A 23,071-nucleotide genomic window follows, 5' to 3' on the forward strand; every position below is an offset into this window, starting at 1 on the left:
CACTGGTATGTTTGTCTGCAACAGAAGTTAAAAAAACCCTGTGTATGATTTATCATGGAGAGTTAGCGGGTGGATGGCTTTGGCATCCTTGCAAACATCAACGTAGGCAGTTTTTTCATAAACATATTGGAAAAGCAAGTACAAAATCAAAACCAGGATTCTGGCATTTTCAATCAACTTTCAATCCTGATAAGGCCAGCACACACGTAGGGTTTGACTGTGCAAGACAGAACTACATTGCCATCCTTCTCCTCCAAGACAATGCAAGATGACTAAGTGTGCTGCAAGTATTGTTAAGCCTAAATTGCAGTTTTCTTCTACAAGTAGTAGTTCCACTACATAAAATCACCACAAAATACTCAGGCCATGTGCATACATGATCAAAGGCCTCCAAACATCTGTTAAGAGGAATGTTTGCACAACTTCCAGCATAATTTTGCAGAAACCTTAGGTTACTTAATCAGCAATAAATTAACAAACGAAAAGAAACTAAAAAATGACTATCACATTAAGATAGAAAATAAAATTTCTCATTAGCAGGAACCTGTGATAGATGTTACTATCACATCCACTCCAGATCATTCCAGTTTTGGAAGATCAAGAAGATCTTCTGTGCTGACACTTGTCAGCAAAAAATTAACATAAGAGTACTTCAGAACTACCCATATGGAAAAGAGCCTGGTTAATCATTCAAAATTTCAGCAAGTCAGCTTTGTAGTACATACCTCCAGGGCAAAAAAGAAACCAGTGAAAGGATTGGATCCAACAGTAACATACTGAGATATAGCAGGTGGGCTGTTTTTTATAGCTGCATTATATCCACCTATATTGGAGGCAGTCTTCATTTGATCAAAAGGAGACAGTGTCATGATGCCTAACAAAAACATTAAAGTGAATGTCTTATACTTTCAGAATAAAGGCATGCAATTGCTCTAGAAGCCTAAATATATTCCTGCCTTCTTGAATGACTAGCAAACGTTCAGAGGGGAGGGAGGAGCTGCAGCTTTAACCATAGGAATTCCAAAGGACACAGCAGAAATAACCTGATGTATTTAGGTTAATTATAAAGCATAGTTAGTTTGTTTAGAAGAGGTAAAAAGTCAGTTGAAGTCAGCATCAAAAACAACTACCAAATTCACTTCACCTGCCTTGTTAACTCCCTTCTGACATCTTACGTGGAAAGGGGAGAAGAAAAATGAAGCTGACTGTCCCTTAGACCTGCCAGTCTGACAAGAACCTGGGCTTCTGCAAATCCTAAGCAGTAGAAGTCTTCGAGAGCCTAGAAGTCAGTTTGTCTTTTTTGGAGAGGAACAATCCCAACTTTTACTTTCTTGATGTGCTAGACTCTGGAAAGACCCATACCAGCCTGAACCTGCCTGCAGACAGACCTTTAACCTGACCATAATGGGAACAACTGCACCTGATCTAGTCTCCCTTGGCTGTTCCCTGCCAAACAAGAGAGGACAAGACAGCTACAGCTGTAAATTTCTTCCCTCAAGTGGACAGGGGAGGCTCAATCAGATCTGAAGAGAAAGTAAAATATGTCTGATGATGGTTAATGACATCATTCACTACAACAGACTTCTCCCACTATTTATTTCTATCCAACCGGTACTACTAAGAGCTCTCACCCCAAATGTAAAACACGGAAGCATTCAGTTTTATTTAAGCCAAATAGTTGAAATTAAACAGAAATGCTTACCAATACTAGCATGGTCAACAATTGTATCCACATCTTGCAAACCCCATTTCTTATAAGCTAATGGTGGAGGCTGAACATTCTCATGGCCAGATGCTGCAGCTGACAAAAGTTGATAAAACACAAAAAAATTCCTACTGAGTCAAAGACAAAGGAATAGCATAATAGAGGGGGGGAAATGATGCAATCTTAAGCCACAAAATAACCTAGTTTTAAATTAACATACATTTAAACAGCTGCTGAACTAAAATAGCCTTTTAAAATACTTACCTTAATGAAATTAAAATATTTTAAGCAATTAACTGAGTAAAACTGCAAATGATATTCCATCACATCTATGTCTTGTGCTTGCAGAGAGCTTTGTTTTACTTGTAATTTATGGTTTAATATTCTGCCCAATTTTAAAATGCCACGACAATTTATCTCTGTGGTCTGGGCATGTTTAAGTGGACACTCCTGTGCAAAAGTACTTGCAAAGTCAGCACATGCACTAGATCTGTAACAATGTGAGGTAAGAACCGTGGCAAAAATTAAGGGATAACTGAAACTCTCCACCTGTTTATGTTTTATCTTGCAGAACTGTAACAGCAGCATGCTTATACAACCTACCACACGGTGCTCTTATATGACTCTCCTCTAACCCCAGGAAACCGACCCTGCTTCCAAATTAAAGTATAAACCAGCAGTATACTAAAAAAAAAGGATCAAAGGCTGCACAATCAAACCAGGTATCAAAAGCTCTTCCACATTAATACAAAGAGCAGTGATCATTACCAACATTATCATCACAGCATTATCACTTGCTAAAAAGTCCTTACTGTCAAGAAAAGCATTTCACCGACAGCAAAATCAGCATCCTGACATGATAAAAAGCACCTTAGCAGTATGCTGGTGGGTTAACCCCAGTGAGCAGGTAAGCACTATAGAGCTGCTTGCTCACTCCCTCCCAGTGAGATGGAGCAGAGAATTGGAAGAATAAAAATGAGACAACTTGTGGGTTGAGATAAAGACAGTTTAACAGTTAAAGCAAAAGCTCTGCATGCAAGCAAAGCAAAATAGCAAATTCATTCGCAACTTCCCATCAGCAGGCAAGTGTTTTAACTGTTTCCAGAAAAGCAGAGCTTCATCATGCATATCCCTGAGAACATTTCCTGTAGAGGAAGACGTTTCCTTCTATGCAGTAGATGCCTATATATTGATGGACAAACAAGGAAGATCCAAATTCCACCTTGGTCTGGTATTTAATAAACATAAGTAATTTTCATGTAATGTAAATTTCTATTAACAGAGTCAGAAATGAACATTTCCTCTTAATCATACCTTTTGCAACCTGATTGCGACATGCACGAAGGGACTGAAAGAGGCTGAAACCATCAATTGTCACAATTGCTGCTGGGTACAAGATACTAAGCTCTTCATTCTACGGAAGAAAATGAAAGGAGGGAGAAAAAAAATAAAAAAATCACTGTTACTGTTGTAACAGCTTCTTTTCCAGCTTTTTATACTATTAACTACAAAAAGATGAGGATTACATCCAGCAAGTTAATATCTAACAAGCCACAGGCAATGGACTAAGGCAATACCACAGAAATTCAGTATTAAAACCATCCAATAGGTAAGTTTAGGCACATATTATATTTTTATCTTCTTTCAATAACTTTAATTTTTGCTTAATGTATTTTATGGCTTACGGAGAAAACAAAAAAGTTACAGCAGCTTGTGAAGGCCACAGAGAAACAGCTTTATCTAGAATGCAAGTATCAAGGTTTTATGAGCCAAATTCTGAGACTGGATTTTTTAGTGCCTGAATTACCACATGGGCACATAAATGCTAATTTGGTGATATAAATTCAAGACTCATATTCCTTAATGCTTCTGAATTTCAAAACTGATCCCAAAACATCATGTTAAATCACATGCGCATTTGTATAAAGCAAACTTGAGGATCTGTAACTTCATTAGTTTTCTGCATAAAGCACGACAACTCAGCCAAGAACAAAGCAAGCTGCTTTCCTACTAAAGAGCTTGAGCTCATCAAGAGCCTTCTCTGCAGGATACATTCATAATGACATGCAGGTTGCTACAACTATCTCCTACAAAGATTGTTTTAATTTTCAACTCTCTTCTCTGTGAAATAATTAAGATCTTATGAATGAGTACATCTAGCTCTTGGCACTTGTCCAGCTGCATTTTCTACTTTCATCAACATATTATCATGCTTCCTGCACATGAATGAATAAATAGGAAATGAATGAAGCCTTGCACGGTTATGACAGAGAAAAATAGTACAAATATAACTAAATACTCCAAAACCAAAAAATCAATTTGGAATCCTCAAATTACACAAATTATAATTCTAGAACAAGAAATCCAGAATCTCTTGTTCTAAGGAACTGTGCATCCCATCAAAAACTGGTAAAGAACACAGAGGATTCACAGAGAAGACTCCCTTCCAAACACCATAACACTGCCACTTCAATTTTGAAATAATGTGACAAAACCTGTTCTGTGACACCAGGATGCCTGGGAATTTCATAGGTTCTGCACTTAAGCTGTAGGACAGGATCTTCATTTAACAGCTGAGCAAGAAGCAGAACTCCACTCTGGAAGAGAAAGAATAATAAGCATGAACATTTGTGCCCCTTTTCTTATGTAAGTCAAAAAGCACTACCTGCAGAAACACAAGTTTTATAGGAATAGGTGAGTCTTACAATAGCTTGGCTTATGAAACATACCTCAGTGTAAAACCTAACATAGCCAGAGGTGAAGCCAACCACAATGCAGGTCCAGTCTGGACGGCCTGTGGAACTCCTGTTGCACAATAACACACTACAAGTTACAAACAAATCCTGCTCCAAGCTGTAAGCATTTAAAACTGGAACAACATAAGAGGACTGATGATGCATATACATAAGAGTATCAATCCTTACCTCTTCTGACTTGCCAATGGGATACACAATACACTACTCACACATTCACTAAAAAAGAAAGATAAAACCATTAAGTATCTTATTTTCTCCAGTTGTGAAATTCTGCTTTACAAGAGATTTTACCAACTCAGCATTTTAAACATTTTAAGACTATATTAATGCAGCACACAATATGTCAAATTGATACTAAAAAGCAAAAAAAACTTTTTCAAGTCATTTTCAATTACAAGTTCAAGATTACCCAAGTAGATTACAAAAGTGTTTATTACACATTGCTAGTGTTGCCTTTCATCATTCACAGACTAAATATTCTGCCAGTACTCTTCAGTAAATATGCAAGTTAAATTTCAGGTATCAAAAAGTAAATATTTTTTCCCGATCTATAATGAGATACAGAGAAGAGCCACTAAAAAAACCCCAAACAAACAAACAAAAAAAAAAACCAACAAAACAAAGAACTGAACCATACTTATCAAAATAAACTTTTGAATCACATTATGCAATTAGGTAGATTTTAGATCAATTGCATTTCACCAATTTAAGAGCATTCGAAGGGCTAACATAGTCTTCTCAGTTCACACAATAGGTGAGCATGCTCACTGCATAGCAAGCAAAGCATGCAGAAGGCAAGCAGATGAGCAAGCTTCAATATCTCCAATCAGAACTTATTGAACTGTTACCATGAGACAAAGTTTTATAGTGTCTGGGGAAACAGAAGCAATACAAAGTTTTTATGAAAGAGCATATAAATTCAAGATGACATCCCAAACAGCACTTAAAGTATAACTGCCTGCAGTACTGTTGATTATTTGCATTTCAGGTCACCTCCATTCCCCAAGGAGTGATTAAATTATCAGCTAGACAATTACAGAAAAAAGGCTTCCTAAATGCATGCTTGACATCAACCACAATTCAGTTACAACTTCAAAGCAGTGTTGAATATCTCAGTGGAATCTCATCTTCCAATAGCAAAGCTTGGCCACCACAAAACATTATCAGTTGGAGGCAACTGGTGACAAAAAAGTCATGTCTTTTGACAATCTGATAGTAATTTATTATTTACCATCTTACCATACTTCCACAGATATAGAACCTTCACCTACAGTAAACCCTTGCAAACCTTAAATCAAGGTGTAGTGAATACAACCATGTCAATTAAAGAAAGCTTCCTGTCCTGTATAACAGCATGTCTCTTGGGCTGTAACAGTAGTAAGAAAGAAAATCCCAAACAGCCAAACAGAATTTCTTTTCCTTTTTTTTGTTTTAATAAAAGATGACAGAATAATTTCAGAAAAAAAAAAAACAAAAACAAAAACTTAAAGAGATGCACATAAACCAGTTTAAATGTGTGCACCAGCAGTTAGGTTATGAGCTTTACAGATTGGAGAGAAACTGATTAAGTCAACACCTCCTGCAGTGTAACAGAAGGTTGAAGCCAATAAGAAGCATGTGGAAAGGCAGACAGCAACTCAAGGCTGCAAACTTAATAACAAGATGCAAAATCCTCTTCCATATGGGAGATTTGTGGAAAGCATCTGTCTGGTTATTTGAAGACAGAGAGACCAGAAATGTTGTATAAATACCAAATGTATGACCAAAGCAAATTTTTCAAGCCCCTAAATGACTTAGAGTCCAAAACTATTTGTGGATCAGAGACATAGTGTTATATTTCCTTGAGATTTCAAAAATGAAAAGGAGTATTGCTAAAACAACTTCATATGTTTCCATTTGCAACATCCCCTAACAAAATTTAATCCCTACTTTAAAAGTAGATTTTTTTTCCAGAAGGGTACTTCTTTTTTTCCCTCCTAGTACAGGAATTTATAAACAGTATCATAATCCAGATCTCTTCAGATGTCTAAATTACATGCAAATACACTCACTTGCCGAGAGAGGACCTCTCTTAATTTATATGAACTTGTCCTGAGGTATCACACTATACATGAAGAGTGACTTTTGCAGACAATGTTTCTGATCACCCAGGTCACTTCTGTTTTCAACATTAAAATGCGTAAGACAATGAATGCATCCAGATGTAAGAAGAAATAAGCCCCAAACTCCACAACCCTACAAGTAAAAAGCATATACTACCAATTATTAAACATGGAAATGATATTTTTATCACAGCTGTATTTCAACACCTACCCTTCTTCAACATTCAGAGAGCCACTCCAGCCAACAGCATACTGCATCTCCTCCTTCCCCTTGTCACCATACTTCCATTTAGCTGCCATTAAGAATAAAGATACCATCTGTAAAAACTGCTTTGCATCTCACAAATGTAGTTCTATTCCTAATCCTTCCCTTCTAATGGATGTACAATACACCCACCACACTTAGCTAAGCACCTTGTCATAAATGTGAAGACATGGAATAATGCACGATTACAATTCTGAAATGACTGTTTTTTAATAAGATTTATACAGTAATATCTACTTTATCAAATTTTAAAAGTTCAATTTACGAAACAGGGATCCTTAGGAGAAAAGCACTATGGAAGAGCACGCTTCTTCTGAAAAGATTACTGAAGATGAGCTTAAATGAACAGAAAATTCTAATTTTAACTGCTAAGAAGGACACAGGAATCTTACATTAAATTTGACAATATTTAATCATCACATCATATTCAAGGTTAGAAAACACTACAGCTTGTTATGCACAAGGTGCTATTACAGCTGACATTTGTTGAATCAACTCCCAGATGCCAAATAAAGAAAGGTAGTGTTGTGTGCCATTTATCTGACACCTAAAACCTGAGACACAGGGACACTTCTGCCCCTGCGTGGTACAGTTGCTACCGCACCACTGAGCAGAAGCAAGTCTCCAGCTAGTGAGCTCTTGGCAAGGTAAATTGACTCCTTACTCCTGATCCAGTAAGAACTTTCTTAAGAGTACTGTTACCTTTCCATTCTTTGTGAAAAATTAGCAACTAATCTATATCAGCTTTGGAACACACAAGGGAATGCAGGGAATGCCAAATGCAGCATGACAACTCAATACAATCTACCTCATTATGCAACTGAGCTTCAAGTCCCTGTTCTTGTTTTCAGATGGTGTAATATGCCCCATGGCAGGAGGTTTCACTTCTTCATGTTCACGTGCAACCAACTACAGTTGTTAACACAATCAATACCTCAGCACTTATGTAGACAGCAGCTAGCTTATCAGTGTTCACAACAGTAAGGGTACCTTTAAAAGTTCCAAGAGCCCTACTTGAGAGTAAAATATAAAGCTTCCCATTATTCAAGACAAAGAATAATTTTCTATCGAAGATAGGAATCTCAAAACCAATCCACCTCAATATCCCTCCTCCAAGTGCCCCTGGCTCAGTTAGCTCTTTTGTTTCTTCAAAAGGAAGAGAAAAACAAGGTCAAATATTTCTTAATGGCTAAAGTTAATACAAACGTTTGGGTTTTCTTATTGAGCACAACTGATGTAAGTATCTTGGAGCATCTCAAAACAACTGGGTAGTTACAGCATATATTAACTATACATGATAAAAGTTTTCTCCAACCAAAATACAGCTAAGAAGTAAAACCAAAACAACTTACTTCCCAAGCAGTACCTAAAAATTGCATGATGTACACTATAAAACACTCCAAAATTATTGAAGGTATGCCTTGAGGGTGTAAGTGGATGGGGTAGAAACAAATCTTGTCCTGATTGCTATTAAATGTACTAGATGTACTAGCATATACACTTAGTAGCATGTATACTTACATACTAAAAAGACTGCCTTCTGTTCATTAGCTATTACCATCAGGTCATTTGTTGGTGATAAGGACAACACACAATCCTGAAGCCAGTAATTTCTCTGGTTCTTGGAATTAGATTCCTCTTCTTCCTATAGGTAAATGTATACAAGAGTTTCTAAACATAGAAGAACTTGCAAGATTCATGACAACAGTTTGGCTTGCCCTCTATACCAGCACTGAATGGACTGTTACTTATCCAGTCACTAGAAATTGCATGAAAAGCCAAGAGAAATGCACCAACCTTGTACTAATTCTATGTGTTTACAAATCAAAACCCAAAGTACTCATCCCTAATTCTGCTCTTCAAAATATCTCCTTTCACCAAAGAGACATTAGAAAAACAAAATTTAAAGCATTATTGTTATGGATTAGAGACTGGAGAGAATCTCTTTAGCTGTTCTCATCATAATCCATACTCAAAATGAATAATTTATCCAAGCTCATACACTGACCAGCATTAAGTAAACATATGCACATAGGAAGAACATAACTAAGCTGGCATTCACACTAAAGCCTCATGGTAACGTGCAACAGGTACCATGTCTTTTCACAAGAAGGAGCTTACAAAGAAAAAAAATTCAGGTTTAGTGTCAAGTTTTAAAGGTTTAACGATGGGTAAGTTACAGATTTAGATACCACCACTAAGTATAAAAGCAAACAGACTGCATCGTTTCTCCTTGGAGCAGTGTCAAATGTTTGACTGCAGAACAAACAAAGGTAGCTCCTGTTAACCATAATTCAAAGGAAGAAAGCAGGTAATAGGCTTTGAGCAGACAGCTAAAAGGTGTCTCAGAGATGATACTCCAGCTTTCTTACCTCCATCCTCTTACCCTGATCACAGCAATACAAACACCTTCCCTTGTCCAGTCTCTGTTTCCATAGCCACCTACCCAAGCCCACCTCCTCCTAGCTCTCCAAAATATTACTGCATCCCCTAGGATCCCAAAGCAGCTATGCACAAAGAACCCAACAGTTTCAATGTGATCCTTTTGATTCATGCAATTTATCCTGTTGTTATGAAGTTACACCTACTTCAAAATATACACATGTACTCCCAAATGAAAAAAGTAGGAATAATTTGTATATCATAATCAGCTATTCATTGCGTTTCTTTCTTTTCATAAGGTTGTACCATAAATGGATCACCTTGCGCACATAAGAATACCCTGTATATCCATCACAAGCTCTACATTAGCACACCACAAATATTCTGCTAACTTTGTCCACATTATCCATTGATTTGTGCAAGAGGACAACCTATTTTCATGCCATTTTTGTCTGCTGCTGGATGCCAAGTTCTATAGCAACAATTTTTCCCTGATTACTGGCATTTGTCAAGTCTTCACAAAGAGGTGATGAAGTTGTCTGTGATACCCATGTTAATTTTAACTCCTCATGACAGAGGTAAATATATCGTACCAAAGCACATAACCAAACCCCAAAGAAAAGCCTTATACTAGATTTTAATGTAATGATTTTCAAACTGAGGTAAAAGAATCGAAAATGAAAGGCTTTTTTCAAGATTAAAAGGAATTAAAATTATATCTTAAACAAAGAATTCAACATAAGCATGAATATACAAAGAACCTGAAATCTAAAGGCATCAAATATGGCCATCTTCTATTAGTGACAAAAATAAACTAAGTGTTAAAACAGAAAAGGCACTGCACCTGTCAAAAGAAACTCCTTTATAAGGCAAAAGGCTGAAAAATTAAAATCAGCGTTTAAAACATGACTTTAACATCATCATCCCAACAAACTAGTTAATATAAAAAGACACCTTGTGGAAGAAAAGAATGCCTTCTCAAAAGCTCTGTTCCATGAAACTTGACAAGTGACTAATTCCAAGAAAAGATGCATTTTGCACCAATTACAATGCAAACCACGGACAAACAGTCCTGTTTGCTGTGGATCAGTTTCTTTCTAAAGAGTTTGACCTGAAACTACTAGCAACTTTGGAGGAAAACATGTAGGCAGGACATCCTTAGCAAGAAGGGAGTGAACTACCTGGCAGAACAGTTTGACATTTTAAAGAAAAAGAGTGAAAAATAAGGCAATTTCCATTTAGAGCCTGGTGGTTCTACTCAATTACAATGTAAGTAACAAACAGAGCATTTGTTCTTCTCATTAAGGAAGTTACAAGTATCACAGCTCATCTAACAAAGATGTCGCCCAAGAAACACCGTCATAGCAATTACAGTGGAGCTGATTTCCCATCCTATTTATGTTTTTATACACTTGTCATTCCCTGACATCAGCACCATGATTCATTCCTGGGAGGCATCATGCTTATTTCAAACTGTTTGTCAGCTCAGCTGAAAGACCTCTTTCCCTGCTGAAGTTAAGTAGTTAGGAGGATCCTGCCCAAATCCTTAGGCATACTTTCTGCATACAGAGATAAAGACAGCAGATAAGAGCATTTTGTTAGCAAGGTGAGCTCTAGATTCCTCAGTAAACCCCATCAGCAATAACAGGGGATGAATCAAGCAATTCTGTTCAGATGATTCATGCAGGTGCAGAGGATTTCTACACAGTCAGCTTTGCCAGCATCTTATGTAAGGCAGCTGGTAGATAAAAGTCTCAGCCTTAACAATTACTAGACTAGCAATGTTATTCCTAGTTGAGCTAGTTTGGCAGAGGGATGTTTTCCTCCCTTTGAAGGGCTGCCCCATCCTACTTATGTAGTTTCATCCCTCCAGTAATACCATCCCCACATCACAACATAAAAGAATTACTACATGATTGTCAGAAAGATGCTTGTGTCAGTGGTTCATGATTGAGGAGATTTCGATTTATATTAATTCATGGTAGATTATTATAACTTCACTGCCATGCCCTGCTTTCTCTGACTAGTTAAAGGACAAACAAGCAGCAGCACAGAAAGATGTGTGCACACTCTAGTGACAAAAACCCTACAGAATACAAGAACATAAGTAAATATCACAACAGGTAACATCCAAGTTATTTAGAAAAATTTACAGGAGCAAGGGACAAATAAGCTGTCACATTTGTAACACAGAGCAAGATCCTTCTTGTCCAGGTGATAACTACATAGAAGAAAAAAACAAAGCACAAACAAGAAGAGAAGTCTTTTAGAATAGGCAACTTAGCAATGAAAACTCATCTGTATGTACTTACAGGTTCTTGTAATTCTGCTTCATCCCAGCCTCCCCAGCCACCATCTTCCCAGCTGGTTGACTTGCCTGCTTTAAGCAAAGAAAGATTTGTTACTTGACTGAAACAGCACATGAGATACAGCATAAGCAATGAAAAACACAATCAAAAAGGATTGCTGGTGGTTGTTTTCATTTCCCCGCCAATAAGTTCATTTATGGCAGTTACCAGATGAACTCTACAGAAAGAAACATGAAGTGGCAGAAACGGCTGTCCTACTTCTCTGCATTTACTTCCAGTTTTGACACTATTGACAAGCAATACCAGAAGATGCAACCTAAGTACAATGTGGAAACAGAACAAATTGTAAATTAACTCTGACAGACTGCATCTAAAGCCCTTGCTAAGTAATACCTTACGGTCCCTGGTGCAATACACCACTGATCCTTCAACAGGGACTCTCTGCTTTTTAGAACAAATTATTCAACCAAATATGTTTTTTCTCGGCTTCTCATAGACACTGAGGGAGAGCCAAGACATATTTCAAGTTCAATACATCAAGCAAAAAGTGAGGGCATAACAGGGGGAAACTCTTGTGTCCACTTGACAAAAACTTTCTCCAGTTGGTGCAGAGACCTCAGACATCACTACAAAATTTGAGCTTTAGCTGCATTTATCTAATTACTACTCCAAACACAACAAAAGTCCCATCTTGTATGTATGAGGCAGCTACAGAGGGAAAGTCAGGGGACAGCAGGCTCACTCCTGTCAGGACTTCAGATATTTCACTATGTGGCGTAAGATGATCTTTAACACACCATAAGAACAACATATGCTCAACTTTATGAGAAACAGTATTTCTGTACATAAGTAAAATATATTCCTTTCCACAGTGGTGGATTTCGGTTTGGTTTAAGTCAATTGCTGGATCAGCCAGTAGCAACGCAAGTTTCAATACCTGAAAGGTGCCTACAAGGATGCTGGAGAATGACTTGTAGTGATAGGACAAAGGAGTGATGGGTTTAAACTTGAACAGAGGAATTTCAGGTTAGATATAAGGAAGTTCTTTACTGTGAAGCTGGTGAGGCACTGGCACAGGCTGCCCAAAGGCTCCATCCCTGGCAGTGCCCAAGGACAAGCTGGACAGAGCCTTGGGTGACATGGCCTAGTGCAAGGTGTCCCTGCCCATGGCAGCGGGGCTGGAAATGGATGATCTTCAGGTCCTTTCCAACCCAAACCATTCTATGATTTTAACAGGGAATGACAGTACATGGAAATTCATTTGTGACAACAAAACCTCTGAGGATAACGCAGATCTCACCCGCACTCCTAAAGCAGCCAAAGCAAAAAGTTGAAGCTGTGGCCTCTAAGGGGAAAATGAGCACAAGGACCTTGGCTATTCACATCTTTGCAAGACAACAGAGGAAAATGAATGAGACACTGATCAGCTTTAACTATCTCGTTCAAAAACTGCAGGCTTACAAAATACCTGAAACACCTGAGAAGACTGAAATTCAGCCACAGGCTACTTCTTAGTTGCCTTAAAAGAGTGAACATATTGTATGAACACATCTAAAATTCCTTCATCTAAAAATCCCAATTGTGATGTGGATTTAATTATTCTATGCAAAGGGTAATTTTGCACAGCAATTTAGAAGTAGAAGATGTACAGTTCTCAAAGACCATCATTGGGACCCTCAAGAAATCAGTGCACTGACCTCCATCTAGAAGCACTAGCATGAAATCTGAAGCATCAATTAGATTTCAAGATTTCTCCAAAGATTTCTTTCAAGTTTTTCATTAGCTTATGTCATGGCTACTTTGACCTGTTTCCTATCCATATCAATTATTTTCAATTTAGTCTCAAGCAAGTAAGATTTTGCCATTTTAGGTGGTCAAACAATATGAGCAAGAAGGTTTGTACCCAGAACACTCCAATTTTATTTGGTCTAAAAACTCTGGTTCCTTTACCACCAAAGAAAGGCAGAATCCAGTATAACAGAAATCTGTATTCTGGCTGTTTAGGCAGATTTTTAAACTATTGTATGGCTAAGAAAGACAAAAAATATTAGCTTAAGAAAGAAATTTTCCACCAATGCTGTTGAGAAGGTATTTCATGAGACTGTAGAAGACAAAATGCCCACTCCATGAGTAACCTGTGTTAAAATGGAAAGGTCTGCACCACCTATAAACTGGATGAGTCAGTTTTACAGCATCGTCATCAATACAGATCTGACTGCAGTTATTTCAGGCATAACCAAGGCGCAACCAGCTTCCAAGGGTCACATTCTAATCTTGTATTTGGGGTTGAGAATTTTCCAGTGTGCAAATTGTCGTGGTTTAAACTCAGTAAGCCAGGCAGTTTGGCCCCACTCCTCACCTCCTTCCTCCCCCCGCTCCCGGAGGGATAGGGAAGAGAATCAAAAGAATGTAACTCCCACAGGCTGAGGTAAGAGCAGTCCAGTAACTAAGGTATAACACAAATCATTACTGCTACCACCAATAATAATAATGATAAGGGAAATAACAAGGGAAGAGAATACAACTGCTCACCACCTGCTGACGGACACCCAGCCCGACTGAGCAGTGATCTAGCTCTTCTGGGTAACCGCCCCCAGTTTCTATAGTGGGCATGATGTGCTGTGGTATGGAATATCTCTTTGGTCAGTTTGGGTCAGGTGTCCTGTCTCTGCTTCCTCCCAGCTTCCCCTCATCCCTGGCAGAGCATGAGACTCAGAAAGTCCTTGGTCAGACTAAACATTACTAAGCAGCAACTAAAAACATCGGTGTTAACAGCACTGTTCCCAGGCTGAAAGTCAAAACCACAGCACTGCACCAGCTACTAAGGAGAAAAATGACTGCTACTGCTGAACCCAGGACAGTATCCACCTCTTATTCCGTACCACTCACATCATGTTCAGATCCCACATTTTCAATATACCATCACTCTTATCTCATATATATGTATATACACACATCCACAGAGAGAGAGAGATCATTCCTTAGTGCATGGATAAATCCCTATAAAGCTGCTGAGTCCATCTGGTTCACGATGATGGGATCCATCTCTTGTAACAGTCTTTCAGAGCAGGAGAGGCTGTGTGCAGTGTTCACACTCGTGAATAACCTGGGCTATAGTGTCTACTGCTAAGTTCACCCCTCAATCATGAGTCCATCTGTACATTGCATCTCTACCCTGATGGTCTGAAGTGCCATGGGCCCACCAGGGTCAAAATAATTCACCGTCCCCTTCAGCAGTTTCTGCAGCTTTTTGCTGGGGACTCCATACAGCTGCCTTCCATGTCCGACGCTTCCAAAGCACTGGCAGAGCTCACTGGCCTAGATACTTCCCCATGCTGACCCACATACCCTGCCACTCATGACTGTCCAGCCTCGGGGAAAATCTCTTGGTCCTCCTATATCATCGTCTAACCCTAGACAAGGCCCAAACCCAACTCTGCTCAGCTCCTGATATCAGAAGAAATGGTAGTGGGTAAAACACACTCTGCATGCCTGCCACCAGGGTGACCCCTATCACAATCAGCAGGCAGGTCTCAAGGGTACCCAAAGGCCATTCAAAACCTTCAGAACTCTCAAATGATGCTGCTGTACTTGTCGCTGGGGCTGGTGTAGCTGCTGTACTTGTCACTGGGGCTGGTGTAGCTGCTGTGCTTGGAGCTGGAGTAGCTGCATTATCTGCTGTGGTCGGAGTTTGAGTAGCTGCTGCACTTGTTACTAGGGTGTGTGGGAATGTTTCCCTCATAGGCTGACCAGCCAAGGAGCAGAAAAGATATTTGTAATTGCTATACACTTCTATTACATACCTCCCAAAGCATAGAGGTGGTGACCACATTGGGAACGCAAGCCAGATCAATTTCATGATCAATTATTCTATTGTATTACAAGTCATTACCATAAAGTACAAAGAAACAAGAACCTTAGCCCAAGGTCCCCAGCCAATAAACACTAAAACAGCAAATACCAGCTGTAAGTAAGGTATGACATGCTGGAACTGCGAGATCATGAGCAACAACTTTGAGAGCCAATAAATCAGCATTATGACGAGTGACTATTAATCCAAACCAATTAATGCTTAGCACAAATACGATTAGACACCCTCAGGTCAGATCTGTCATTATCTCAACCCTTCGAGCCCCACGCTGGGCGCCAAAAATAACTGTCATGGTTTAAACCCAGTCAGCCACACAGTCTCCCCCTCACTGCCCCCCCCTTTTCTCCCCCCACTCCCAGAGGGATGGGGAGGAGAATCAAAAAGAATGTAACTCCCATGGGTTGAGATAAGAACAGCCCAGTAATTAAGGTACAACACAGACCTACTACTGCTACCACCAATAACAATAATGTTAAGAGAAATAACAAGGGAAGAGAATACAACTGCTCACCACTCACTGACCGACACCCAGCCCAACCGAGCAGTGACCAAGCCCTTTCGGGTAACTGCTCCCAGTTTACATACTGGGCATGATGTGCTGTGGTATGGAATACCTCTTTGGTCAGTTTGGGTCAGGTGTCCTGTCTCTGCTTCCTCCCAGCTTCCCCTCATCCCTGGCAGAGCATGAGACTCAGAAAAAGTCTTTGGTCAGACTAAACATTACTAAGCAGCAACTAAAAACATCAGTTTTATCAGCACTGTTCCCAGGCTGAAAGTCAAAACCACAGCACTGCACCAGCTACTAAGAAGGAGAAAAATGACTGCTACTGCTGAACTCAGGAAAAAATACATGAAGGAGAATTATGACAAATACTGCTGAATACAAACCACAAGAAGAAAACCGTAAATAGCTTTGATGTTTAGTTGAAGATACCTAACAAAATTCTACTTCTGTTTGCATTCTGTTACCTCAAAAGGCAACAAAATCTCCTTACTGTAAAATTTATGAATAAAGGAAGTCTGTCAGTGTGGCACAGTCCAGAGAGAAACATAACTACATTTAAAAAACAACTGGGGCCACTGGCATCCCTACAGCACAGAGCAGACCAGCCTTCCCAAGAATCTTCAGCCACTTCAATTCTGAGACTGAACATGCAACACCAACCTTCAGCCATGAAGAATCCGGCTGCCTCTTTGTGAATAGCTACATTTTCCTGCTTGTCATCTTCCTTGGATGAAGCAAGATCAATAAAAAAAGGATGGGAAAAATGAGTGAGGCACAATCCCACTGATAAAGCTGCAGAGATCTTTTAGAACTGCGACCTGCTTCTGCAATGCCAGCAGAAGCTGTCAGCCTGCAAAGACTTTTCCATGCACCGGCACCTAGAAAGGCTGGTCAAGCCAGAGAAGACACAGGATCCAAGCTCTTTTTACAATAAAGATTTTACGAAATACCCCATTGTTTCCTTTAGTAACATTACAGAACTTACAGCTGTGGAATGCAAGACATTACCTCATAACCAATACCTAAACAAGGCCAAAACAGTTCTTGACTTGGAATGCGTTCATTTTTTCCAGTCCACTAATTGGAAATCAAACCTCCCTTTGCAAATCTATATTTCCATTCATCTCTCTCTGACTAGCAGCAGATGTCTGGTAAACAGGTCTCCCTACTTAGATAAAGCATCAGCAATATTCCAGATTGTGTGTTACTGCGGAGCTTGCAAAAGTAAAAGTTAATCTACTGCATCTACAAGAACAACTTCGTTCTTTAATTTGAAGTATACTGCTTTAAAACTCCATCATCAGCATATGTGAAACTTTTAAATGCTGCTTTAAATGCTGCACACGTACAGCACTGGTGTTCATGTATAAGAGAACTCAGTTCAAGCACATTTATCATAAACTTAATACACAAAAAAACAAGTCCTTCTGATAAGCATGCTTTTAGAAGACAAGAACAGAGGAGAGAAAAATGCTAGGTCTAGATCAATGAGGTCTAACTGGCATTTAACAAATTCAGTATAAAACATGTTTGTACCCAGTCTAAGACTTCCTCCCCAAATTGCAGAATATCTCTGGGCATAGAAATCTGCCAGCATCCTCCCTTCCAGAGCAGCACAATAACCTGGGGCAGGCACCAACAGCCTTTCCCACCTGCCCTCATGCTTCTGTTCGAGCTCTATGCAGCATGTTACCAAAGGACATGCTTGGCATGGGCTTGTCCAGAAAAGCCTGTATTTGCCAAGTGGGAGAGTACGTGTTGAAAACTGAACCACAAATGTCAAACTACCCCTACCTATATCAGTATGTTTGTCTATGTTTGTTTGGTTTATGATCTTGCAGCTTGTTTCCCATCCATGCTTTAAGAATTTATAAAATTAATACACAATTATTTTTTGCCCTATTACTTAAGTGCAAGAGTTTCAGGTTGTTTTTTTTTTTTTCTCTATTTACTGCAACTCTGATACCATTTGATTGCATAATTACTTAAGAAACAGAAGTAGTTTCTTTTCTTCTCAGGCCAAGGAATTATAGAAATAGTTGAAAATGTTCTTGCTATTCAGTAATCATGAGCCATTTATTCCCAAAGCTCCTCCAACACAAGGACTGACAAATACATTCGGTTTCGACAGCATTACTAGGAAGCCCCTTTTGAGACTAGTTTTACATTTGTGTTATCACTCCAGACAACCATAGGCAGAAAAAAAGAAGACAACACTCAAACTTAGCTCACTGATCTGAAAAAGAAACACTTGAGCAATTTCTCTTCCTTTAGATGGTCACAATTACTTTCAACGGAATAAAAGATGACTAAATTAAAAATAATCCAGAGAGTCTTTAAAGCAATGCTGCAGATCTCCATGGCTTACAGCTGTCAACTCCAAAATCAGTCTGATGTACCATATGGAAAGAATAAAAAACCAAGCAACTTTGTGATGCTATATGGCATAGGAAACAAGCGAACAAGATTGCATTCAAAACAGAGCATTTCAGCTTTCTTTCAGGGGCAACTAATAGCTGAAGTTATAGCAAGAAAGAAGGAAGTTTATCCAGTAAAGGAGGTGCTAAAGCAGCAAAACACTCAGGTGCAAAGATAATTTGGATAGAGTACTCTGACACCATTGTCATGCACATTGAGAGCATGTCATTTAGTCTTTCCTACATCTCAGAATGTATTAACAATTACAGATGTAGCACAATTCAGGTACAGTGCATAGTTTTTATGATATTTTACATGAAAATTGAAATAAAAGAATCTTATCTGTATATCATGCCTTCTGGAGGGGAGAAGCTGATTAAAGAGGGAATACATAAGAGCTTGTCAGAATATTCTTCAATAAGAACATACCAAATTCTCTAAGAAGGATACAGAAATAGCTAAGAATCGTTGCTAAATGCAATAGAGAATTTGATTTTATAATCTTTTTCTTTTCTTTGTAACCTTGTTTGCAACTCTGAAATAAAAAGCCTGCCTGGCCTTCCATGTTTCTGAATGAAATTAGTTGATCCAGATAAAACAAAGTGTACAAGCACAAGTCCAAAGATGTTGTTTAGAAGAACTGGGCTGAAGAGCATCTTTCAGGATGCTGCCAGCGTAACAGGGCTAGAGTTTGGAAACGAGTTTCTCCACCAGGCTGAAGCCAACATTCCTACTGTAAAAAGAAGCAGTGAAGTGACACCTTATAGCCCTGAGCAACCCTCCGAATCAGAAGGTCGATTTTGATGCAGCTGGACCTCAAAGCTATGTGCTGTGCTAGCTCATTATCACAGATGCAGGTATCATCGCTCAAGACCTCCACAGAACAATTTTGGGTTTGGGTTTTTGGGTTTGGGTTTTTTTCATTATCCATTTCATTTAGGTACTAGGAGATAAACACACTTGGGAACTAAAAATAACTGCACACCAGGAAAGTAATGGTTATTTTATTTCATCTTAACACCTTCAAAGTTCAGCTTCGGACCAGCAGTCCTAAATAGTTATGTCACTGAACTCCTGTCATCAGTGTTTTAAAACACACAGTTCAAGCTCAGAGTGTACTGGAAGAACACATCACTTTAAATAAATTGTAGTTAAATTCCTCAAACTATAAAGCTATAGAAAATGTTATAGAAAATGTTATGTGTACTGCTCAGTTTTCTGCTCTTTCCAGTTAAATACCCATTAATTTCTTAAAGCTAAAATTATGTTATGCCTGTGAAGTTTTACTGCATTTTGCAAATAAGATGGATTTTTTTTTCCTTCAGGTGTACACCTTTATAAAGAATTGTATAATGAAATTACTTGCTACAGCTGTTTTCTGATCTAGCCAATACACATCCCAAAACGCAGCAAGCTGGCAAACTAAATGTAATGCAAATACTTTCTATTCCCAGTATTTACACATTTGAAACAGAAGTTTTCAAAGCCATTTAGATATCACTCCACAGATTATTCGTGCCTCATTGTTAGCATTTTTTTTCCATCCTTTTTTTTAAGAGGATATAAGTACAGGAACTCCATACGAAGCATCTTTAGCCAGCTTACTCCATAATATATTATTTAATTTAAGATACCTGAGACAAAATCAACCCCAGCACCTTTTATTCTAATATACACAATAAAAACGCAGCTATATTTTGCTTCACAGCAGATCAATCATTACCTCAGTCTGTGAGCACTTCTTTAGTCACTTCAGCATTGTATTAGTAGCAATCTTAAGACATGAGTGCGTAACACAAGCAAGAACAACGCGAACCCTTCCTTCCAGTGTTTCCTGACCCAACAGGAAGCTGGCAACTGCAGAAATGACTTTAAACCAGGTTTAAAGTTAAACCTTTCCTTTTCCTCCCCAGTTTACCACACAAAATCATCCTTTGCACAAACCAGATAAACTGCTGGGCTACAGGAAAGGATAAAGCTGTAGTTGAGATGATGCTTTCCACTATCTTTTTCTAACACTGAAAGCATTTCAATGTTTACTTGTATAAAGGAAGGAAAAGAGAATAATCAAGTTCCCTTAGAATAAAAAAGCAGACTTTTTTTTTTTTTAAGCTTACTTACATCTGTATTTTTCATAGAGGTTGTACTTCTATAAACTATTTTCAATTTAAATTTGAAATTAATGACCTAGATTAAATTACCATAAATGAAATATGCTGCTATGTCAAATATGAATAGGTGAGAAGTACAGCTTTTTATTCATACTAAAGACAACTACTTTCACACTTTAATAAAAGTTACAGTATCGCATGGTGATTTAGACATGTATACTACTTGCAAACTAATTGTTTTCGTTAAAATGGACCTACAAAATGTTCTCACATGAATCATCCCAGATTTTAGTGTGGCCAATACACTCACAGAAAATATTTTGGTTATAATGAAAAAATGGCCGAAGCTAAAACAGCAGAAAAAAGCTTATTTGATCTATAACTAAGAAGAAAAAAAAATAATCTACAGCTCATAACCAAAAACCAAAATCCCGCATACTGAAGATCCTGAAGGCACCTTTTGAAAACCATTTGTTACCCAAAATCTGACAGGAGCTTTTGAAAATTCTACTCAGCACCTAAAACATTATGTCTCAAAAAATCATAATTAATTTGTTCATTGAAATATGCTTTGTTAACTAAAAATATTTAACATTTATTTTCCTAAGGTAGACAGCATCTTTCATTTAACCATGAAGTTTATATACTAGGGAAAATTTCCATACAAATGCAGCAGAACATAAAAAAAACATACAAAAACACCCACAAGAAAAACAGTAAATAAAAGGTTCTAGCTCTCCAGTTTAAAATATAAAATACTTAGAATTTTGACATGTGTTTATTGATATTTATGCAACTACATAAATATCATATACATAAATATTACAGTACATTCTGCCAATGAAACAGCGCTTATTACAGAATTCTCTGATAAAATCAACTTATTTATATCTTACTTGGTTAAAAATATTTGCCTTGGCTCTCTGGCCTATTAAAATGTAATATGCACTTTATAAAGAAAACAACCAACTAAAAATAACTTGCTTAGACTTTTTTTTTCTTTCCTTGGTTCACAACATCAAAAGCAGAGATAACATATAACTATGTGCATGCATAAGTTTTAGTGGCAAAGTTAACTAGCTGAACATACACTGTACTTTGAAAACTTTTTCACACTTGTTGCGTCACCTTTTTAGCAGCACCTGTACCAGAGGACAAGGACCAAAAGTTTTGAACTGGAAATAGGTAACTTAATTTGAATAGTAGAAAGGAATTTTTTTACAGTGAAGGTGGTGAGAAACTGAAACGAGTTGCCCAGAGAAGTTACGGATGTTCCATCATGCAATTGTTCAAGCCCAGTTTGGAAGGGGCTTGGCACAACCTCATCTAGTGTGAGGTGTCCCTGCCCATAGTAGGGGGCTGAAACTAGATGGACTTTAAAGGTCCCTTCCTACACATCCCACACTATGATCTCTCCCCCCAGACACTTGAAGTTTTTTAAATAAGCCTTTTTTGCTTTCCCTCATAGCTCTGTTTACAGCAGAGAGGACTTTACAAACATCCTAACCCTAACCTCTTCTAATACTTTCCTCCAATTCTATTAACAGAAAGCCAAAACACCAGCCAAATACAGTTAAGACAGTACAGGGACAGCGTACAGGCCAGTGTTTCATTTCCTTGGCCATGGATCTACTGGTCATTCTTCTTTGTCGAGAAGCTTTCAATGTGCCTTGCCTCACACAACAGAAATCAGGTCCACAACTTTAGACTGTAGTTTCTACAGAAAGGATTTTATTGCTTTTTTAGCATACGTTAAGCAAACTGCATTATTAGACAACCCTGCATGTACAACGCCTGTGAACCTTCGAATAACTGCACTCTCTTAGCGATAAAATCACAAACTTTCATCTCTAAGTTCGTGGCACACGGGGTGTGTGGCCAAAGAGCTTCACTCACACACTACGGGATAAGGACCGAGAACAGCTGAACACCTGAAACTTACACACACCAGGAAAACATGAACTTGCCGGCGAAGACACGGCACCTGTAGCAGGTCACTCACCCTTTACAGCCCCATCCCACAGTAACGCTGCCAAGCACCCGGCTACCTGCGGTTACTGTCTGCACACCCCACAGCGGATAATGACACACAGGAGAGCGGAGACGAGCGAGTCCAGCCCCGGCTGTAGCACCGGGCAGGCCACACAGTGCTGTAGCGGACCGGCGAGGTAGGACTCACCGCTGTCCTTGCCGGCCGCGGCGCCGGCCTGGCGGCGGTGCGGGCACAAGAAGTCGCGAGCCGCATCCAGGTCCTGGAAGTGTCCGAAGGGAACCAGGACGCACGACATGGTGATACCGGTAGTGCCGACACCGCTGCCACCCAACCCGGAAACGATCACTGACTTCCCTCAGGCCCTGCTCCGCACACCGCGCATGCGCGGAGCGGAGTGATGGCAGCGGGAGGGGGTAGGCGGGGGGCGCTTCAGCGTGCGGTGGGAGGTTGGGGGTGGGCCGTTTGCTGCCGTTGTTCCTGAGGGGAATGGCGCCCGGAGTGTCCGTGTGCTCCCCTCGGGCCGGCGGTTGCATGGGGACCTTGGGTGCAGATATCATTTCATCACCCAGGCCTGATCGTCAGAGAATCATTGAATCATAGAATCAGCTGGGTGGGAAAAGACCTTTAAGATCATCAAGTACAACCATTACCCCA

At 39.1% G+C, this 23,071-nt stretch overlaps 1 protein-coding gene across 5 annotated transcripts in view; it reads right to left on the reverse strand.

The window, feature by feature from the left end:
* Positions 1 to 22,775, reverse strand: part of RAB3GAP2 (RAB3 GTPase activating non-catalytic protein subunit 2) — a 43,736-nt gene extending 20,961 nt beyond the window's left edge. The window contains exons 1-10 of one of the 5 annotated variants that reach the window (XM_057398759.1): positions 22,604 to 22,775; positions 11,523 to 11,587; positions 8,350 to 8,473; positions 6,775 to 6,856; positions 4,630 to 4,677; positions 4,435 to 4,510; positions 4,201 to 4,302; positions 3,020 to 3,119; positions 1,703 to 1,801; positions 726 to 874 (exon numbers count right to left, since the gene is read on the reverse strand). In XM_057398759.1, the coding sequence (XP_057254742.1) occupies positions 726 to 874; positions 1,703 to 1,801; positions 3,020 to 3,119; positions 4,201 to 4,302; positions 4,435 to 4,510; positions 4,630 to 4,677; positions 6,775 to 6,856; positions 8,350 to 8,473; positions 11,523 to 11,587; positions 22,604 to 22,712 (954 nt within the window). In that variant the 5' untranslated portion in view covers positions 22,713 to 22,775. Of the gene's footprint in view, positions 1 to 725; positions 875 to 1,702; positions 1,802 to 3,019; positions 3,120 to 4,200; positions 4,303 to 4,434; positions 4,511 to 4,629; positions 4,678 to 6,774; positions 6,857 to 8,349; positions 8,474 to 11,522; positions 11,591 to 22,603 lie in introns of those variants that run through there. The other 4 variants (XM_057398760.1, XM_057398758.1, XM_057398761.1 and 1 more) reach the window with 4 other exon arrangements.
* Between the last annotated feature and the right edge of the window lie 296 nt (positions 22,776 to 23,071).

This window comes from Pezoporus wallicus, unplaced genomic scaffold, assembly GCF_028554395.1.
Source record: "Pezoporus wallicus isolate ANWC-B61680 ecotype Strahan unplaced genomic scaffold, APGP_CSIRO_Pwel_v1 contig_5231, whole genome shotgun sequence".
Taxonomy (NCBI): Eukaryota; Metazoa; Chordata; class Aves; order Psittaciformes; family Psittacidae; genus Pezoporus; species Pezoporus wallicus.